Below are 22,172 nucleotides of genomic sequence, written 5' to 3'. Positions count from 1 at the left end.
TGCTTGACTCTGAAAAGCAGTGCTCACAACCTGCTCCTTTATATCACAAGTTTCAGCTGGAAGATTTACAGCAGCATTAGCAATGCTAAGGGAGGATTGTTTATCCATTTGTAACTCAGGTTCAGCTGTGATTTACTCTTCAAGCAGGTATTTTAATCCTTTAGTTGTATATCAGGTATTCTCAGACTTGCCACAGTTACTCTTTCCTCTGGGCAAAAGAGTTCATTTGGGAAAATCACATACATAAATCTGTTTGTAGCATGTTTAAAATCAGTTTTGCAAGCTATGTCCCAAGACACAGCACTCTAAATCTGAAAACTTGCTGTCCCTTAATCACTAAGGTTGAGGGGCTGTATCTTGTTATAGGAAAAACACATGGCCAACAAAACTGACCCTGCTGACCTCATCCTGTCATTTTGCTCCTTGACACCCAGAAAGCGCATTTGACATTTCAGCTAAAGCACAGCACCTGCCGATGCATCCAGCATTTGGGATCTGCCTCCTGCTGTTTTTAAATATCAGCTGCAAAATTACATCGCAGGTCAATACTGAGAATTTCCATTTGTGCCTTCGTGGGACCAGGACCAGGACTGGCTCTGCAGTACTAGTATTTCTTTCCCAGGTGAAGCCACCTCTTACCAACCTCTCACTTTATCTCTGACATTACCAGTAACACCAGTTGCAGTTACTTAACTTTGCTCTCACCCTGCCAGAGCTGGAAGAAGTAGTTGTGAACACTTCAAATGTAGCTTTCTTCAGGCAGAGAAAGAGCCCCACAGTGACACCAAAGAGTGACAAGAAGGCCTTTGGTGTCAGAGATCTGTCCCACCATGCAGCTGTTTGGCACAGCACGTGAGCCCTTGCAACCCCACTCTAACACCTTCAGTCATCTCGTGGGCAGGTCCACCCATCTTCACCTCTCCTTGAAGCTAAGAGAAGCTCTGGGCATTCAGAGCTCTTGGTCATTATTTGCTTTGCTAGCATTCATTTAGTGACCTCTTAAGATCTAAGTTTGCCTAAGTAACAGAGGAGCACATCCCAAATCCCTGCAGGCTACAGCAGCATCATACAGACTTGGAAAACACCAAGTTTTATGACTGATGTGAACTGCTGCTGGAAGTGAGTAGGTGGTGATATCCCATTGAATACTCCATGGGAAAATTGAAGGAGCACTAAAATATATTTTACCTTTTTTCCATGTGTTTTTTTGGTTCATTTAACATTTGCTTCTGGCTCAGGTATGATTTGGGGAAAGACTCAAAGCATAAAATCACTGGGACTCTTTTCCTTGGTGCAGGTAGGCTTTGGAATGGCCCCTTTGAGAACCAACACATTGCTCAGTTGCTCCTGCCTATGAATACGGCAGAAGCAGACTGATGGGCTGCAGACAAAGACAAAGGTGCCTTCAGTTTCCTGCATGCAGAAGACATTGGCCCTGATTGCTTTGCAGAGGTGTGCTGCTCTTCCAAAGCATCTCCCTTAAGCAACACCTATGCCAAAAGTGAAAATGCTAATTCAAATGTATTGAAGCAAACCAGAGTTTATTTAGCATTTATTACCCATTCTGTTGTCAAATGTGGCATCTTCTGTCTCCATTTTCCTCTGGTAAACATAGAACTTTTTTATTATTATTTTTTTTTTAATAAAATATATAAAACATTGTGCATTGCTATCCATAGGAAAACTGTAGTTTAACAACAAGAAAAAAGAATAAGGCACATTCCTGTGCAGCATCTTCAAATATATATATATATATTTAAAACAAAAAGAAAACCCTTTTCAACCTCTTTGAGGTTGTTAACTTCTCACCAGTCACTGACACATCTCCTGTATTACCATAATTTCACTATTGGAGGTGGGTTGGGTTGTGTTTGACAGGGGCCAGCAGGGAGAACAGATTCAAAAAAATACTAGGATTTTATCCCTGAGGTGTCAGTAAAAAACCTAAATGTTCCCCTTGAAAAGGAAGATGAAAAGACAGCCATAAATAACTGAATACACTATGGCAAACATCCAAGCACCGAGATGATTTCATGATGGAAGAATCCCCCTCCCCCCGTTCCCCAGTTCTTAACAAGCCATATTTGCTGTTGGGTTTTAATTAGGTTAATCTCATGGCTTCTGAAGTCACAAGACAATCGGTCAGGATGGACCTCCTGTTCCCTTCCCAAATCACCTTTCCAGATTTGTCGTTTTGTTCACAATTCTCCACAGTCCTCAGGAAAGGGAAACAAAAAAAATCCTAAATGAACACCAAATCCTGGATGACTTCTCTCCCCACCCAAGAAAGGAGTACTCGTACCGCAGCATGCTAAACTCCATGTCCCACATGGGAGGACTGTAATTGTCACCTTCTTGCCTGCTATTAACATATGAAGTTGGCAACCACCTCCGTTGAAACCAAAAAGTGTCCGTGAAGAGGGGTGATCGCAATATGTCGGGGAAAAGGAGATGGGGAAGGCTTTATTGCTGTCCATCCACACCGCTCAAGTAGCATGTCCAAAAGGAAAAGAGGAGACACCCATGTAATATTCCTCCCCTCCCTCTCCTTTATCTTGTGTGGAGGAGCCCCAGGGTGCCGAGCAGGACGGTTGGACTCCTCATCGCTTAGTAGTAACGGTTGAGGCTCCTGGTGCCTGGGATGTCCGGCTGGCCGTTCATCCAGATCTCCCGGATGATGCGCTCCCGCTCCTCCAGCCTCTGGGCTCGCTCCAGCTCCTCTGCTGAAGTGAAGACGTTCATGTTCAAAGTCCTCTCGAACCTGCGGTGCCTGCGGGCAGACAGGTCTGAAGTGGTGTCCGAATCGTCATCGCTGTCGCTGCTGTCGCTGTCACTCTCCCGCTCCCGAGGAAGCTTCTTCGTGGAGGAGCGTTTGCAGTCAGTTCGGCAGGACACCCTTAGCACCAGGGCCAGCAGGGTCAAGACAAGTCCAATGCACACTCCAGAGACAAAATACAGAGCAGCCCGCTCAGGGTTTTCTGAAAGGAGAAAGAAAATGATTGTCAAGAACATCGCTTAAAAGAACAAAATATACACAGGTCCCCTGTGCACATACCAGCCATGGTCTTTGGAGGGGCAGAGTTTCTAATGGCTACTTTTACTTCCGTGCCCTCCTTTGCCTCTTTCCCCCAGGCAAATCAGGAAGGGGAATTTAATCGGTGGATGTGCTGCCAAGACATTTGCTCACATGCAGAATGTGGGTTCACTGCAGTCATGTCTTGGAGTTGTCTGGAAAAGGAAGAAGCAGCCCACAGAATTAAATGCTAATTCCAGTGGCTGAGCAAGTGGGGTTGACACCAGGGTACTGCACACCCAGCAGCACCTAAGTGCATCTTGCTGTCACATCCATTATCATATACCAGGAATAAAGATGACTACAAAATTTTATATGCTTCTGTGCCATGGCCCAGTTGAAATGGGAAGCCTTGCAACGTGAAAAAATGCATATTATTTATTCATAGGTTTCATTTGCTTATCTAAGGCAAGTGTGCTGGCTTTCTGCCCAGACCACCAAAATGTGTATCTGTGCTACACAAGCATAGCTGGAATCAGTGCACCAACGGTGAATCCTGCATAGCCACCTTTCAGAGCTGATAAAACAAGACTCCAAAGGATCCACAATGCCTTTTATAGTAAGCCATCTTGTTTCTTTACTGTCTTCTTCTTCTTGTTGTTATTGTTTATGGGATTACTTAGAAGTGTAATTATGATAAACATCATCACTTCATCACTGCAATTACCCTGGGCTGAATCATCTTAGCTTGTAGGTATGCTGAATGGCTGAAGGTGAACCAAGAAAAAGTGTCAAGGCCGGCTTTGCTCCACTGTGTCTGCTGGGAGTCCTGGGTTCAAGGATGGAGTCAGCTCCTCGGATGAGTCTTATTCTGTTGAACTCAGTGGTGGATCTGTAACAGTTCCCACCAGCTGAGAGCCTAACATTTGGCCTCAAAAGATCTCTAACTAAAAGTCTATGCTTTACCTTTTCTTCCCCTACTGTGCTTTTAGAAACTGCCTTCTCCATCTGATTTCCTCACAGCAAAGGTTGCAGAAGATGAACTGGAAACCATCTGGAGATATGAAAAGCTCAACAGGACAAGACCCCGCTCTAATTTCAAAAGTGGCTCTGAATTTGAAGTTAGCCATGTTCTGAGTAAGGGGTTGGACCAGGTGACCTGTGGAGGCCTCTTCCAGCCCAGATTATTCTTTGATTCTGTGGTCAGGGCCCAAACACTGACTTGTGCACTGCTCAAGGCAATGCCTAGTTCAATGCTGGGAGATGCTTGTGGAACAGTTACAGAGATCTGTGCTCTTCACTTCCCTCCCAATGAATCTCAAAGGTGATTTACAAGCCAAGGTGAAGGAAGATGTTAGTCCAAAAATTGGGTAATAAAACATGAGACTGTTGCTAGACTGGTTGGTGCGGATGGCATGGAGAAAAACTTGGCTGAAGAGAGATTACAAAAAAAGAGTAGAAAACTGCAGCAGATGCATTCAACAAGTCCAAAAAAAAAAAAAGAAGAAAGAGGAGGGGAATGCAGCTGTAGTTGAAAAGTCAAGGGAGGCTAAAGCCAGAGGCTTTAAGCTAAGGTATTTTGACAAAAGTGAAACAGCAAAAATACAAAGGTAAAAGACAAGATACCAGAGCAGGCACGAAGGATGTGCCAATGGCTCTTGTAGCAGCCTGGATGAGTGAAAAACTGTCTTCAATGAAGTTAATGGCAACTCTGAACTCAAGGGGCAGAACTCAGATTAGAACTGCAGTCCTGTCTGTGCAGTAGCAAAGATGCTGCCCATCTGCGACCAGTAGAGAAATGGCCTTAATTTCAGAGACTTGAAAACCTGGGGAAACACAGGATCGCTACCCAATAGTGTTTTTACCTCCATGTGCAATATAACTCAGGCAGCAACTGCGAAACTCCCTTTGCAAATAGGTTTAAGGAGGGCTCTGAGGACACCCAAAGTATGGGAGAGTGAGAAGAACAAATGAGCAGGACTGATCTGTTTGTACTGAAAGACACTCCGTCCAGTCTGCCTCTGCTCTGCCTGGCTGACAGGATGCCAGGCAGTGTCCTGAGCACCACATTCCTGCATACACATGGGTTTGATTTGGTTGCATTATTTCCACTGCTCACTTTTAAAGCAATTCATATTAAAAAAAATAGATTGGAATTGAGACACAGACACATGTGGTTTCCTTTCCCCTGTTTTTGTCCATGTCCTGCCTTTCCTTTCTCCAGCACACTCTTTTTTCTATGCTACTGTATCCAGTTCATGAGCAAGACGCATCTCAATTGGTACTTAAGCAACCATTTTTCATCCCCTGCTTGTGCTTGTATGTATAGCCCTTCGTGCGGTGCAATGGCTGTAATTGAATCTTTGGGCTCCAGTGGCATTTATGAGCTCCTACAGCTACTCTGTCAACATCTGAGACACTGTCTGGACTTCCTCACTGAGCTGTAACCCTACGTTCAACTGCAGTCTTGGCATTTATCATACACACAATCCACTTGCACAGCAACATCTCTTTTATTTGCAGCAGAAAGAGCAACTTAAGCTAAAAACCATCGGCTCTGCTTTTTCTCAGTTGAAGAAGCCAAGTCAGCAATAGCCTAGATTTGGGAGTTTGACAGTTGATGAGTGATTTTGAGACCCTGCCCCATTGCATGATCTACTTGCAAAGACCAGAAAGAGGCATCTTCTTCAGCAAAAACTTGAAGGTGGCTCAAATTCATCATACCAACACTAAAGCTACTAAAGTATGGACATCAGTATCAGGAGTTAACATGATTTTAATATGCATTCATGTGTGTGTGTACACCCATGAAGACATGGATTTTGGCCAGTGCAACTTTTTCTTCCACTGCTGTGGATGACAGCTCAGAGCTGTTGAGTTTTTCTCCTAAATTTCTAGCAGGACTCAGTTGCTGTCAATCTCTTTTGCTGGGGTTACCTTTCCCCTTCCTGGTATTTCTCTTTCTGGATTGAGAGCACTGATGAAAATGTCACTTATTCAAGCCTGAATTTAATCCACGCAGACAAAAGATATATGCCCTTTATAACTCTCTATACAAAAGCCACCATTGTCTAGGCGCTTAAACTGGCCAAAAATTAGAAACACATTTTATTTTGTTTTTCCAACCAAACCAGCAGCAATTACAGAGCCTGTTTCCTGAGGGCTAACAATCTGCTGGGAGCATCAACCCAGACTGCCATTAATTCCCCAGGAAATGCCCCAGGCCAAGGTTGTTATTGCTATTATAATAAATTGTTTCAATAAATAAAAAACAATCTAAGCATTAATGCTGCTGGCTTCCTGTGATAGCTTCATGCATTCAGAAACCTCAGTGGGGAGGAAAATTTCAGAGGGCCCCTGTAAAAGTTTCAGCATTAAGGATGGCCAGACAAACAGCAGGAGCAATATCTTCCAGGGGATTTACAGTTAGCCCCACAGGCTGCCGAAATCCCCTGGTAGAACAGAGGAAGCTCTCCAGGAGCCCTTTATTAATAAGGCTCAGGCCAAGCAGTCTAAAAGTTGGAATGATCTCCCCCGGGTTGCTTTTTTGGAAGCCCCTTGCTAATAACTTGGAACAAAGCTTTGCTGTGGAAGAAGAATAAAACATGGATTTTGTCGAGGTTTCATTCCAGCTACTTCAGCCTGAATACAACAACAAAACTTCAGTAAGTCCCTTGTCCAAAAGGAGGCACTGGAAGTGCTCTGATACAGTTTGAATGTTTAATATTTATATAACCATGAGGGACGGTTCTGGTTTTGCTGGTAGACTGTGACTGCTAAGACAGTTCCAGCTGTCACTGAAACTGGTGAAGTCGTTCCAAACACTCAGACAGGTTTTGGAACAGCTCCATAACAAATAACAGGTCTGAGGTTTGTAGGCAGAGCCTGTATCTAATGAAAAACCTAATTCTATAAAGAAAATCAGCTTTCAAATTAGGAGCATCTCTGAGTTTTGCAAAAGAATAAGTATCTTGCAAAAGACTGAACTAAACATGATACTTATTTGTTTGATCAACAGATAAATTCACTCCTCCTTGACATTTTTCACTCTCCCTATTTCTGAAGAAACATTATTTTCAAGGTTCTGGAAGCTGGGATAAGACTTAACACCTAACTGGCTTTGACTCTTAACCATGATGATATCTGCAAACAGATTTGACAGTGAAAACCCAGACTCCTGCAAAGAGGCTTTGCTCCCTGCTGTGCTGTGATTTTTCAGTCCTTAGTTGTCGATAGGAATGTTCCCATTATATGGTGGACATTAGCAATCTTTCACTAACATTTGCACTTCTGCTCTCTGTACACGTCCAAGTGACCAAGCCTGCCTATTCTTCATTTCCATCTGCCCACCCAAACCTGCCATTCTGTGCAGAAAACGTGAACACTACTGAGAACAGAGGGGATCCCACTCTCCCCAGGCTAATAGACAGTCCACTACCAGGAGGCAGGAAAAGTAGGAGAGTGGATCATCCTTTCAAGCACACACTTGACCCATGAAACAGCAAATCCCCTTAGCTTCTTTTTCCTGGAGTCTGAGCTTATGCACCACCCCCTGCCCCAACAGAAAAAAACATCTTTACGTGTTGCCCCTGCCTGTTTACAGTTTTCTCTTGTAAAGTCCTATTTTGAGCCAACTCATCAGCAGAGGGAAGCCCTTGAACTTCTTGCACTAGTGTTTCTCTTTGGCACTAAGGCTGTAGTCAGGAGCAGTGGGAAGATATGTGAACCAGAACCAGCCTTCCCTGGCCACGCAGTTCCTGGCCTCTCCTGAGCCACTATAATGGAGATCAACAGCTGCTGTGGCTTAAGCCACCTTCATGACCCAAACTCAAGTGAGCACAAAAATTTGCAATAGCTCTGCTGCTCAAAAGCTGCCATATAAAGAGGGATGGATTTGCTGTGCTCTAGTTTTATGCAAATGATATTTGTGTCCTGTGACACAGCTTGTCTTTGAACTCATAATCTAAAACCTCTCCATATTCACATATAACAAAATAAATCATGCCAAATCCCTCCTTTCCACTAAAAGCAGAGGTCTAAATTACATGCAGCACATGAAGATGGTTTAGAGCATCTGCCGTCTCAATCCATGGTGCAGCCATCAATTATTTTTGCAATAAATAACAAACTGAACATATAGATTGAGACTAAACCCTATTCAAGAGCCATGGTTAAGTATACTGGAAAACACGAGCAACAAGCTCCTGAACTCTTTACTGGAAATCAAAGTTGTGAGGTCTGAGTTTTACATATTTGACGTCCAGAGGATGTGAACATATCACAATGAGACCACATCATGAGAGGGCAAGCAAACCCCACAGCACCAAGACAGTTAAAGCCATTCTTCTTTATTATTTGTGCTACAGTAAAATCTTGATGTTCCTGCCAAGACTGACACCTTGTGAAGGGGATGAATCAAAACCTTGTGCCTTACAACATGAATGCAGGGTCTAAGAGTTCTGCCGTGGCCAATGGAAGCAAACTCCCACTGTCCCTGACCATAAATCCTACAACCTTCTGCTGCCCATTACTGTTCAGATGGGGAAAATAAGATTAACAGCATTTTATTTTATAGTAAGATTGTGAATGCAGGTATTTTCATGTCAAAAAATGACAACTGTAGGTAAGAGGAAGGGAAAAGTGTGATAAACAGAAGATTCCTTTAAAGTTTGCTTTTTCTAATCTTTTCTTAGAGAAGCCCATGCAAGAAAAACAAAAAATCCTACTCAGCTAACTCTTGTGAAGAGCACTATTAATTCCACCTTAACTGCCTGCTTTTTAAAGGTGTCACAAAAAGATGGATTCTAATGCCATCATTGGACATGTAGAAAGGCAGAACTCTGGATTCACCATTCATGGTCCTTTCAGAAAGACCCTCCACTAAATGTGTAGAAATACTCTTACTAATCTACTCAGTGATTCACAGTGATTCCAAAATGCAAAATCCAAGTTAGTAATTTCAAATCCAAATATTTCCCTGTAAATCCAAATATGGTGGTATCTCAGCAAGAACAAGAGCATAGCACCAAGAATGCATTAGTATTTAATGAATTACCAAGACCGAATGGCACACAGACATGAAAAACTAGCTCATAAATATTTGAGTTTTAGCTATACAGACCTCAATACTCCAGAATAGCATAAGTGCATTACAGTGGTACACAGAATTATTAACTGCATGTAGTAATAGAGCAACATACTAATATTGCTAGCAAGTAATATTAATGGCAATAAGTACTGCAAGGTAAGAAGGATACAAACCTTTCATTAAACAAATGGAGAATACCCATAAGAAAAAATTACCACAAACTGTATATTCTACCTTGGGAGGCTAGTTACACAGAAACCAGGACCCTCCTTCTGGGGAAAGCAGCAGAGATTGGCCTAGAATATGCTGAGTTAGTGCACCTGATGATAATCAGGCAGTGCGCCTCCTTTTTTTGGGTTAGGTCCTCCAACTCCAGAGGAAATCCCTACTGTTGTCAAGGTACCTCACGCAGTTGTGGGATGCGACATATCTGCACTATATCGCCTGCTTCTACTGTACTTTTTGGTATCAATGATATTGACCCCAAGCACTCAGCAGGGCATGAATCTTTATTTCAGCTTTTTAAGTAAATCTTTTAAGAAGACTGCTCCTCTGTTACTTGAAAGATACATGTGGGTGAAAGATAAACTGTGAGCCAAAGAAATCTTACTCTAAACTAGATTTACATATACAATTAAGTAGACTCTCAAGTTACTTCATCTTCACACTGCCACTGAAGATAAGCCAAATTCTCTTAAGCAGGGTACTCTGAGTGCTGCTTATTTTCCAAATTACAGGACAACAAGCTTGCCTCCCTAATGAGCCAGGCTTTGATCTCCAGGAAAACGAAGCATTAAGAATCATACCACATGTAGTATTACATTGCATTTAACTCCAGATGAGAGCAAATCCAGTGGAAAGCAGAGCACAATAAACCCTGTTATATACTGTCTGCTAGAGCTGCCCTGGTCAGGTCTTTCAAGCGGAATTTGCTGAGAGACAAATGAAAAATATAAACAGTTCAAAGAGGCAGATATAGCCCTAGGTAACTGTGAAATGTAGGCTCAATTGAGGGTCTACAAAGAGCTTGAGATAGCCCAGAGAGATGGAAGCCACAAGACCTACCTGTGATAAAGGCATACGCTGCTAGGATGTTGCTGAGCAGTGCCATCTCTGTGCTGACACCCACAGGCTCCATACTGCTGTTGAGTGCTGGCAGTTGTGTCTCATCCACAGGAAGCAGGAAGGGGCTGTTGTCTAGAGGGTAGAAGGTGGCCGATCTCCCTTTCTTCTTCTCTGCTTTGAAACAGAAAGGGAATGAGGAACAAGGTATCAGCCATATCCTGCCCTATTCCCACCAGGTCAGCATCTGCATTCAGAAATCTGGAGCCATTCAACAGCAAGCCTCCCAAATTTGCCCCTTTTTGGGGGTGACTAAACGTTCTCAGGTAGCTTCAGCTGAGCACATACCCAGTCTGCATCCAGGCAGCATCTTCTCTTCCCCGTCTCCTGCTCTTTCATGTCACCACTTAGACACACCCACCTATGCTACAGCAAATATATAATCAGGTTTCTCTTCTCTTATGTAAATCAAAGGAGCCTTTATCACCAGTGGGTTCAGCTAGGCTTGTAATCAGGACTAGAAAACACAGGCAGAGCCTGCTACCCTCTGCAAGTGTCGCACTGTAGTGATCCATCCACACCTGGCAAACAGACGTGCTTTCTCTCCAGCCTTTGCAGGGAAGGGCAGACCTGAGTTTATGACTTCCTTCAGAAGCCTGCTCGTATTGTGTTTCAGCCAGACACCATTTCCTCTTTTGAGAGGTGAATGAACATGGGTTAATGATTTGATTTTATTTGTTGAAGACTGGAGCTAAGGAGGCAGCTAATTCCAGGAGGCTCAAAGAGACCCTTTCAGATCTTATCAACTCACTGTTGAGTGCTCCCTGCACCTTGATCTGCAGGCAGACACCCCCACTAGTCACAAAACACTAATTGTTTTAAACACATGAAAAAGTCAGTGCACAGGATCCAGCTCCATCACCCATGTGATTGTTTAACTGTAGCTATTACAGTTTTAGAGGCTCCCTTCCCTGGGTGTCTGGTTCTGGCCAAAAGCAAGCATCACACTGTACAATCACAGACTGGCACCTGGCTTCCACTTATCTGCAGGGATTAAATTCAGGGAACTGTTAGATCCATTTCTGATGATGCCATCAGTGCCATGCAAACAAAGGCACTCTGACAGCAGCCACAACACAAGATGGTCTGCGTTCACTAGCTCCCTCACCCATCTCCTTTTCCTGTAAACCCAGCAGCATAAGACATCACGTTCAACTTCCTATTGTGCATGCTAGGAAGCGGCTCACTCCAGGAAAGCAGCAACAGAAATCGAGGAGTGTCAAACAGGTAATACTGGATGGAAAGGGACTGAGTGCATGAACATGCACACAGTGATGCCAACTTCTAATCTGCCTTGGAGGAGAAGCAGTGGGGATGGATGTCCAGGTGTCACTGTAAGGGATCAGCCTCAAGGAATTATGGGCACGTTTGTATCTTTGCCACTGAGTAGCTGCATTGCCTTGGGAAAGACACGTTACAAGCTACCGAGGTGTTAATGACTGCCCCTGAAGCAAAGATTTTAAATATGGGTCTGGGTGGCAGATCCAAAAGGGAAAAATATCCCAAGAACCTCTTGCCTTAGGAGAACAGAGATCAGTTATATGAATGGAGGCACTGGGGCACAGAGGATCAAGGTCACATTCAGCAGGAAACCAACAGCAAAGTTTTGGATAATCTTTCAATTCAGATGTAGGCACCAACATGCTCTCTTATCTTTCCTTTATTCTCCCTATCTGGTAAATCTATGTCTGTACAAATGGTTGGATTTTTCTCTACGACTCTTCCTCCAAAGAAATCCATAGAAATGGGGTAAATTTTTAATTTCTAAAATATGAACCTAAAACCTGGATACTTCACAGCATCTCAAGTAGCACTATGTACCTAAACTGAATCCTGCTATTAGCTGACAGATCCTAGAGAGTCATTCAGCTCTCCCTATATCAGATACTTAAATCTTGATGTATTTGCTCATACACAGACATCTAAGATACACCAGGGTTAGGAGGACATCCATGCAGAGATGGCAGGTACAAGAAGGGATGTAGGGGAAACTCTCACTTTTCTAGGGCAGCATCTAGAAACCAGGTGAACACCCCAGGTCATCTCAAATGCCACATTTATATGGGGGCAACCGAATACTGCCTGAGTTGTCCACATACTAAGATCTGGCTCTGAACTGGTTAATCTAAAATCCCTTTACAATTAATGAAAATGAAGGGCACCACCAGGATATAATCTCATATGTATTTCATAATCATATATCTCATCATACAGAGGACTGCTGGGTTAGGTGGCTCCAGGCTCCTGCTAGGCCTTTGAGAGTTTTCTACAGTTCTGCATTGAAGTCCAGAGCTGCTAGGGTATGAACATGGGGCCCCTGTGCCATTCTCTCTCATATGCCCACTTCTGCACTGCTGGCAACCCACCTGCCCCTCACTGTCAATACGTTCTTGGGAACTCACTAGGACTAAGGTTTGAACTAAATTTGCAGTGCGGGCTTCCATGTGCATGCGCTAGATCAGCCAAGAGAGGCACAGACACCACTTCTGCTGGGTATGGGGCATCCCTTGTAAACCATGCCATGCAATAATGGTGTATTTAGGAATTAGAATAAGGCACAACTCCTCTCATGAGAGATGCAAAAGAACCTTCCTTTCCTTTTTTTTACTTCTGACTTATCCAAAGAACAGATGTAATCAAACGTGTTTTTAAATGAATAGTTGTCTGCATACACTATATTCCAGCAAAGAGCACCACAAAACCACATAACTGGTTTTGTCATCTGCAGGATTGTACAAGCACAGACAGGGAAGACAGAAAACGACTGGAGTTATGCAGGATGGAAAAAACAAACATAATTTCACAAAGGCCATATGTTGCTAAGCTATGCAGTTCCCTGGCCTGCCATTCATTCCAGGATCATATTAAGACATCCCCTTTCCTCCTTGCTACCTTTGAAGACCTTGTCTATGCCCGATCAGCTCACCTACTACTGGTTTTCTCTTCACCACCCTTTTTTAGCCAGTGATCACCTAGTCACTCAAACTGTTTCCCAGTGACTATACACTAAGCTGATCAAAACTATTTCAACCAGCAGTAAATCTGCCCAACACCACAGTATAAGCATAGGAGAGGTTATTCGTGATACCAAGCTGACTTTAGCAAGTAGTTTTAATAAAAGAAAGCAAATGGGGAGGGAGATTACAGAAATGTCTAAATATTTCCTTTTGCTACTTTTGAAACATTCTTTCAGCTTTTAGTTTCAAAATGACAACTTTGTTTGAAAAGTGGTGCATATTTTAAAAATTAATGAATGAACCATGTGAAAACTAAACAAAAAGTGTCATTTGTAGAAGTGAAGTGTTTAGATGAGTGATAATGAGTTCAGGGTATTTTTTTTCTTGCTTAAAAGAATCCCCAGGATCACAAAACTCATTTGGGGCTAACTCAAAATTCTTTCTTTGACAAGTTTTCAGTAAGGCCTCCAAACTGACAAATCTGTTATTGCCAACTCTTAATTCTCTGTGGATTGACTATCCAAGCTGTGGATTAATTTAGCCAGGAGTGCAGACAGGAAGGAGAGGTAGCTCTGCCCAGACCCACTCTAAAGCTGAATCTCTGGGAGCACAGGCTGGGAATTTCAGAAATAATGTTGTATACTATTCATGGTGTGTTGGGAAACACAATGCAAAACTACTCATTAACTGAATATGTGCTCACCTGTACTTTTCCTTTCTTCATTCACCACCTCTTCCTCCTACTCACCCATCCCTATAGATAGCTAAGATTTGACTTCATACATCTTTTGACTTTGCATTTTATTAAAATAGCATCATATTTCAAAGGTGAAAACTTCTCTATCCCCTACGAGGCAGATCTACTGTGTCTGCCTTTTTCGGTTTTTTCTTTGCCACTATATTAGACAGGTCTGCAAAGTATTTCTGTGATGAACTTTGACATGCATGGCCATGACTGCTATTTCAAGAAATCCAGCATGAGCTTCACAACAGTTCACTTTAGTCCGTCACTGGTCACGCCTTGAAGCTTCTCTTTCTGCCTGTGATATGGATGGGGTTTGAGAACAATATGGAAACCCAGATAAGAGGAGACAGAAGAGAAGAGTTACCACAACACAGTTAAGTTTGGGCCAACATTGCAATAGTCATAGCTACCTGGGAGGGCTCGCCCTATGTTGGAAGGAGAGACATCAGAAAAGAACACACCATCCCTTATAACATTGGGATCAAACACTCTTGGCCGCAGTGGAAAATGTGGCTTCTGAAATCCTTGGTAATTGGTTGGTCTTGGCTCGGTTTCATGCAGAAGCTTCTTGGGAACTGAAACAGAGTGAGAAGAGCATGGTTGTTAGAGTGAACTATTTCAGCTGGTCAGAATGAGAATTACCACATTATGCTATGGGCTCAGCTGATGCTTAATTATACCACGTGCAGACCAAACAGACACTCATTTACTACTACTATGAATGCTCTCCAAATGCCAGCACAGAGACATTCAGTGAGAGAATGCTGGAAACTATAAAGTGATTAAGATACTCTTTATTTACAATTAAGCTTTGAGACTAGACTAAGGATCAGATTTGGACATCTTATTCAGACAAGAATCCTAGAAACTGAAAAGCCAGGCTTTGGCCTCAGCCCTAAGCTTCAGAGTTCTTAGCTAGACAGCCTCTGTTCCTACCATGATAACAGGTTGCGCAGGATGCCCCACATAACAGTGAGGACTATCTGGTATGCCTGCATCACTGCCTCTCTCTGGCCATCAAGTTGCTGGCTTAAGACAACACATCAGAAGTTTCTGTCCACTGCAGATTCACAAAACTGGCCTCCGGAGGATGCTGTTCATATGAAATCATGAAGTTTAAATCATCCACCACAGAAGTAAGAAACCCTTCCCACCCTGTCAGATCCAAAATACACTGTTCCCCATTGTGCTTTAGGCTTCAAGTAAGCTGGTAAAAGTCTATCCTGAGAAGGGTGAAGACTCAGTCAATCCCTACTGCTCTCCATGTTTTGTCAGCCACAGCATTAGCAATACACAGGTGAGATAGGTTAATATGTGACAGTTTGACTGTCTATAGGCTCTTCTTTGGACTAAAGCATGCCTTAAGAAGAAGAGTATTTTCTCCTCCTTGATGTTGCAAGGCCAGCTCTTCAGCCGTACATCCAGGTAAAGAAATCAAAGTCACTGTAGCCACCACACTGTACACCCACTGAAGGTAAATACACACAGTAAATCCACTAATTTGCCCTGTAGGGACAAAGCAGCATGTCATTTACAGAGCTAAACCAGTTCTCTGCCTTAGCCACAGCCAACACCTGAGGCTATTTCAGAGCAAAGTGCTCTTCCATACAAAGAGAAGAAAGACATATACAGGCCATTCTGCTCAGAAATTAGAGGAACAGAATGATGAAAGACAAAAATAAAGAAATGACGATTTCCAGAGGAGAAAGATATATTTCCCTGTCAGTTACTGTATAGTAATATATACATAAAAGCACCATTTTCTCCCCGCAGACAACCAAGACTATTAAAGACACAGACTGTTGAGAACTACGCACAAGTTTCCTAGATCCACAGAAACCCCAAGAAAATATTTCTGGGATGCTCAGGTCTCCTTGCTCCAAGTCTAATGGCAACAGCCTCTCTGATCCCAAGCAGGCTGCCACCTCCTAGTGCCTCAGTTTCCCCACTGCTCTCTTGCCAATCGTGGTATCTCTCATCTCCACTCTTCATAGGGGAATGAAGAAGTATAATTAAAAATGCAAAGCACTTTGAGATCCTTGGCACAGGCATGAAGGAAAGACTTGGAAAGAGTGCAGCCCTGGAACAGAAAGGAAATTCCTGCCTGCCCCCCTGCACCTCATCAGCTGCCAAGCTGGAGCATGAGATTTAATCACGCTCATTATATTTGCCTGCATAACTACAAATATTACTGGTGGGTGAAGTGATCCAACCACCTTGTTTACATTGTGTTCGACTTACTGTCTTTGCTGAGGCAAAGAAAATTATAACTATATTTACTGACTGACCTCCTATATTAGACTACCAAGAGATCAGCACTGAAGTTCTTGCATTATTAGTAGAGTCATGCTAGGTCAGGAAACAGACATAAAGCCCCACAGCTTCTGAATATCAAAGAGCTGGCACAGCAGTTTCTAGTGAAACCTGAATTGGCAACTGTCCTCTGATAGGGAGGCAGCAAAAGAAACACATCCCCTGTTAGGAACTAGACAGAAGCAAGGGAGATACCTGTGCCAGAGAAATATCAGAAAGTCTGGGGAGGAAGTGGGTAGAACGGCGATTACCCTGCTAACCACTCAGTCACAGAGGATTGCAGTGCTAGGTGCCTAATCTGAGGCATCCAAAGGGACCCGATACCCAGAAGGCATAGGGCTCAGCACCCTCCAAAAGTAACAATCCTTTTTGCTGTATCTCAAGCTGATGACGTGAAAGGCATTTAAAACACACAAGTCAGTCTTCTCTTACACACTTTTCACCCAGACTGCATCTCGGTAACATGCTGATATGCATCCAGTAAAGAAAAGGAAGCAAAAGGAACACAGAGACAATCTTTTTAGCAAATCTTGATTAGTCTTTCATGTTTCAGACTGACTCTTCTTCATAAACATCTCCTTTCACCTCCCAATATGCATGTGTATCTCTGAGGCAAAACACAGGCTGGACAGACCTACACCTTCCTTCGAAAAGGTGACACCACCACCACATTCATTTAGTCTATTTTTTGCCACAGCACCTTAATGGGGTAGGGTTGTGATGCTATCCCCCTTGGGATGGCTGAGGAAGTAAGATGACTACCAAGCAGGCATTTGGTGCCTAAAAACACTGGTGGCTACCAAGAGAGCATGTGCTTAATGACGATGATTAGCACACACTTTGGTACTTTCAAAAATCCTGAGGTGACTGTCTTCAATTCAGCAACTAAATCCCTTTAAAACTCTGGAAGCATCTTAGTGCAACACAGGATGTCCACAGAACATGAACGTAGGACTTTTCCATTTCAAGAGACCATTTTTCTCTGTGGACTGCATAAACATCTTGAGCACATTTTGCCAGGAAAAGCCTATCTTGGCAAAGAGTAAATAGAGTAACAGCATGCTGCAAGTCTGTTCTTTTTCTAGTTTATATGACGCTAAACCAATACACGGCTTAGATGGCTTGATTTAGAAAGAATGTGAAATGGAAAGGCTTTCTCAAGTGCAAGACATCTTACAATTTCCAGTTAGCTTCTGTGTGGCAGCCAGCTCCGCAAGGAAGATTAAACATCTGGTTCCTTTGAAACACCCTCCTTAAATTCTCCAGAGGGGAGTGCATCTGACACAAAGCATGCCATGAACTGAAGTAAGGTGTCAAGAAAAGTTATTTATGATTAAAACCACCAGAAAATACAGTACCTGGGATTTTAATCTTATCTCAGCATTAAGCACAAAAATCCTGACAGGGAAGTGTTGGCACTTGGCCTGCTCCATTCAATCAGGCTGGGAAGTTAAAGCAACTCAGTCAGTAGAACAAGTGATATATGTGGGCATGAGGGGAAGAAAAAGGGCCTTCAATCAAAGTGTTAACACGCCTGCTAGTCAGGAGCCCTGCACCTTAAAATGCACATGAGGAATGAGCTGGGATCATCTGGAAGAGATGAGATGAGCTGTTCCAGTAATCTCTGGGGACCTTTGGTCTCTCAGGAGGAAGAAGTCGGCACTGAGATGTGGGTATTTATCCAGATGATAAAATTCTCCAGTAAATTGGGCTGGGCAGCTGAGCAGCACATGCAGAGGCGTAACTTTCTTAACAGCAAGCCATGGTCTGCCATCCACCCTTGGGTTCAACTCGGACAACATCACCATGTGAGCCAGGACTTGATCTGGAGAGAAAAGTGACCGTTGCTGTGTCACTCTGCAAAGACACCTGCAGAAGGTGGTTCTAGGTTATAAACTTAAAAGGGAGCTTTTGGATCAGCATGTTCATTCCTCTGCCATTACAGGCTTTCAAGTCTTGATATAATCCCTCCACGCCTGTTTTACAAGCAGTCCCAGTTACCAGCACCCATTGCTCATCTGTCTGAATCCACATCATGTTAGCAACAATTTATATCAGTTCCCAAAAACCACAATACCCATCTGCAATGAATTAATGGCATCAGTCTCACAACAAAACCTCACCACCACTGCCTACCAGCTTCTCCTCCTGCAGGAGCAGGGTCAATGGAAAACCAAAGCTGAAGTGTGCTCTCACTGGCAGAGCAGACCCATCAGATTCAGCTACAAGCAACTGGCAGGAGGGCATGAAAAGGCACATGCTGGTGCTGCTGACAGTGTCCTTATTTGTACTTGGAGGAGACTCCTTCTACTGGGTTTTTCACACAAGCACTCTCTTGTGTGGCCAGAAACCTGAGGGCTGATGAAAAGAAAAGGTTACTGTGCCTACAAGCAGCAAAATTCTGAATTACAGTGCCAAGAGCTGGAAAAGACTAGCCGATACCTCACCTTTTCTTCAAGACAACTTGCTGTGTTTTCTACTGTTTTGATCTACCTAGTTTTAAACACTCCAGTCCTGGGGGCTCAGCCAATTGCCATAAAGGATTGTTTTGCAGAGGAATATTGTCTTTCTGAGAAATTCTTTTCCAATATGCTGCTGAGTGTTTCAATTTAAGCATATATATCACTGCCCTAATCAAAACATTTGACTGCTATAGCCCCTAAATTTTACAGACAGGGATTTGGCTCAGAGGCAGAGTTTTGAAAGTTTTTAAATATCGAATGATTTGTCTAATCTCACAGAGGGAGTCTATGCCAAAGAAAGGAAACAAACTCAGGATCTCTATATTTCAGCCTTGCATTCAAACTGTCCTTTCTCTGCTAATTTGATCATTTGGTGTTTCCTGATGCTTGCTCAGTCCTAAACATGCTTAAAGACTTCCAATTCTAGGAAGCAATTATCCTCTGACCTCCATCTTCACTGTATATACAGATCAGTCAACTGGAGGGGAGATCAATGAAAGCTCAGTCTTAAAAACATACAGACAGGGGGATTGTAATTCTCCAGTCCTCTGCTATATATTCGCTTGTGCATTTCCAGCCCATAAAGTTTATTCTGAAAGCTCCATATGATTAAAGCAGATCTGCAGGACCTTTAGCAAATCCTCCTGTGAGAGCTTGAAGCAGAGTACTATTTGAGCAAAACATGACTCCCTCACCAATGAAAATTACAACCAAGCCTTTTATCTGGGCAGGTTGAGGCCAGGAACTGTTGAAGCTCAACGTATTTTTAAAATAATAATAAAAAAGCCCTCCTGTGAGTAAACACCCAATATAAACTGCTGCAGGCTTTAGAGGTAGCAGCTCTGAAGGATTTGTGTTTGAGATTTGAAAATGCACAGCATCCAACCAGAAATGGGATCATTCATGTTTCTGAACTATTACAAGAAAGCAATTCCTTAACACATATGTAAGGTATGTGGCTCTCAGATTGCTAAATTGGTATGTGCTGTAAAACCTAAATTTACCAAGAAGTCAGTCAACAATACATATTAAAATGACAGATTTTGGCTGTGTCTGATGACAAAATATCATAATACAATCACAGAGCAAGAAGGAAAAACTCCACATGTAAGAAGACTCTGCACCTGGTGACAACAGTAGCACCACTGTATAGCTAGAAACACGGGGGTGGAAGATGCTAATTTGATTAACAAAAGTAAACTGAAGCACAGCCTACACCCTTGGCTTCTTCCCAAGGGTCTCACACATGGCCAAGGAGCAAGCTGAAACCTCTTCCAGCTGCTTGTGCCTCATCCAGCTCTGTGCTGGATGTGCCCCTTTCAAGTGAATTAAACCCCATTTGCATCACACAGCGAGAGGTTTTACCTCTTCTTGTGATCACATGTGTCATGTCAAACATCCAAAGCCTGCCTTCAATTCCTGCCCTGCCACCAGGCATTCACCCTTCATGTGACAAGGAAGCTTTTTGGTCAGATATAGGTATAATCACTTAACAGAAGACCATCAGATCCTACATCCTGAAACAGAATGAGGGAGTTACTCAGCCCGCTGCAGGCATGTTTTCTGTGCACAGTGGTTCCAAACCACCGGTAACAAGGAAGTGACTCATGCCAGTTACAGTAAGTCTACTTCCAAGCATCATGCAGAAATCAAGCGAGACTGTCTGGGAAAATAGCCCTGTCATAACCAAAGTACCTCCCCAAGCCCACAGCCTACACCAGGGCCTTCCTTCCCTACCCCTCCTTCAGATGCTGTCCAAAGCAGAAATACATCTTTGCTGCTAGCAATTTTTGGGCTGGTGGGAAGCAGCACAAGCTGGGATGCCTGACACAACTCATACACTCTGCCAAGACTACTCCTGAGGCAGCCTAGATGTTTTGCCTTTTACTGCATCTTCTGACAGCAGCCAACTACGCAAAGGTTGTGCAATGAGAATATAAACATAACACAGACAAGCTTTTATCTTGTTTGCCATCCATAGAAAAGGAGATGTTCATCCTTTTCTCATGCAGCTGCAATTAGAGAAGTGACTTAAGAAGCAGAAGCAATTCCAGTCCAGAAACAAAGCCCATGCAACACAAATTATCTCAGTCTCACCATTCCTCCTGGTCAAATCTCCTGCAGGTATATGGCCCTGTGATGTGAGAAGCTTTAGGAGATGAAGGAAATATAAGAAATGGTGCATCTCCAAATGAGGCTCACCGGGGCAGTGGGACACAAGCACTGCTCCCTCCCAGCCTTCCCCGCCTTGCAAGAGGGCTGCAGAACACCTTGCCCTGGTTTCTTCTATTTCTGCCTGTCCAGAAATGCAGTAACTTTATTAAAAGATCCAGTTCAGCTAATCTGGGAACTCAATACATGCATGCTCTGTAGGTACCTAATGAAGGAGTCCTCCTTAAATAAGCTATGCTCTTTAGCTGCCTGTATCGTCCATAGTGAAAGGTGCGTGCCTTTGAAAGCCTCCAGGGGAGAGTCTGTCTACTTGAATTTAGGAGCCTAATAAGGGATAGTTAATGAATCATCATGTTGCCTTTGGATTTATTCTCCTGAGTGCATCTGAGTTAAAATCTTATGAACTGCTTCACATCTTTTACTCAGATATTTTTCTTCTATCTTGAACTTTTCAGATCAGGATTTGAAGCTACAAACACCTTAATTTCTATCCAATGATGCATGTGCTTGTTCTATCCACAGGCAGTTTTCCTTCTGCTTTCATAGCCATGAAAGTCGGTTGTTCTTCTTTCATCATCTTAAATGTAATAGAACAGAACATGAAGCATCTATTGCCAGCAACTCATAAATCTCCTGCTTGATGTGGCTTTAGGTCTCCAAAGGGCACAGTGGAAAGCATCACATGCACCAGTCTGCTCCCTACATGTCCTATTTGGAAAGAAAAATGGATCAAAAGGAAGAAAGCCTTGTAAGAGATACCTGCAGATATGAAGAGTTACTTTCATCTGGTAGATTTCTGCCTGCTCCCAAGGTCAAGAGAATTCTGAATTTTCATTAAATAATGCATGTTTAGGAGGATGAGACTCAAGCTGAGGCTTGTCCAAATTCCAGCATGCTCAGCTACACCCCCCATGGGATCTTCTGCCAGCCATAGCTGTAGGACCTCTCTGGCAGTTGGATTGCATTTTATCTCCACCGGGCCCTGAGACTGTGACAGTAACTTTGCACACCTGAGCAGCAGTGGTGTATTTTTGAGATGGACCTCAATTCAAATCAAACCATTAATGTCACCTCCAGGTGCTACTGAAGAAGCATGGGTAACTACCATCAGCAAGGTCACTGCAGGAACAGAAATCTGATTTAGCACTCACATGTGGAGTGAGTTCCACTCTGCTGACTTAAGCAACTTTTCCTTTACTTGCATGCTGAGCAAGGAAAGAATCTGACCTTTCAGTTATGTAGCCTCAATCTCAGAAGTGGCAGCAGGCAGGGAAGAAAACACTCTTATAATTACAAGGGT

General features: G+C 43.2%; 1 protein-coding gene across 2 annotated transcripts in view; it reads right to left on the bottom strand.

Moving 5' to 3' along the window:
* Positions 1–2,607: 2,607 nt before the first annotated feature.
* Positions 2,608–22,172, bottom strand: part of LOC308219797 (protein eva-1 homolog C-like) — a gene marked incomplete at both ends in the record, with an annotated part of 208,459 nt that continues 188,894 nt past the window's right edge. The window contains 3 exons of one of the 2 annotated variants that reach the window (XM_080615285.1): positions 2,608–2,978; positions 10,167–10,340; positions 14,336–14,500. In XM_080615285.1, coding sequence (XP_080471411.1) covers positions 2,608–2,978; positions 10,167–10,340; positions 14,336–14,500 — 710 coding nt within the window. The remainder of the gene's footprint in view (positions 2,979–10,166; positions 10,341–14,335; positions 14,501–22,172) is intronic. The other variant, XM_080615286.1, reaches the window with a different exon arrangement.

The sequence above is a fragment of the Psittacula echo genome (genome assembly GCF_963264785.1).
Source record: "Psittacula echo genome assembly, chromosome: 4".
Lineage (NCBI taxonomy): Eukaryota > Metazoa > Chordata > Aves > Psittaciformes > Psittacidae > Psittacula > Psittacula echo.
Note: the sequence above shows the minus strand (reverse complement) of the source record. Positions and strands in the feature narration are given on the sequence as shown.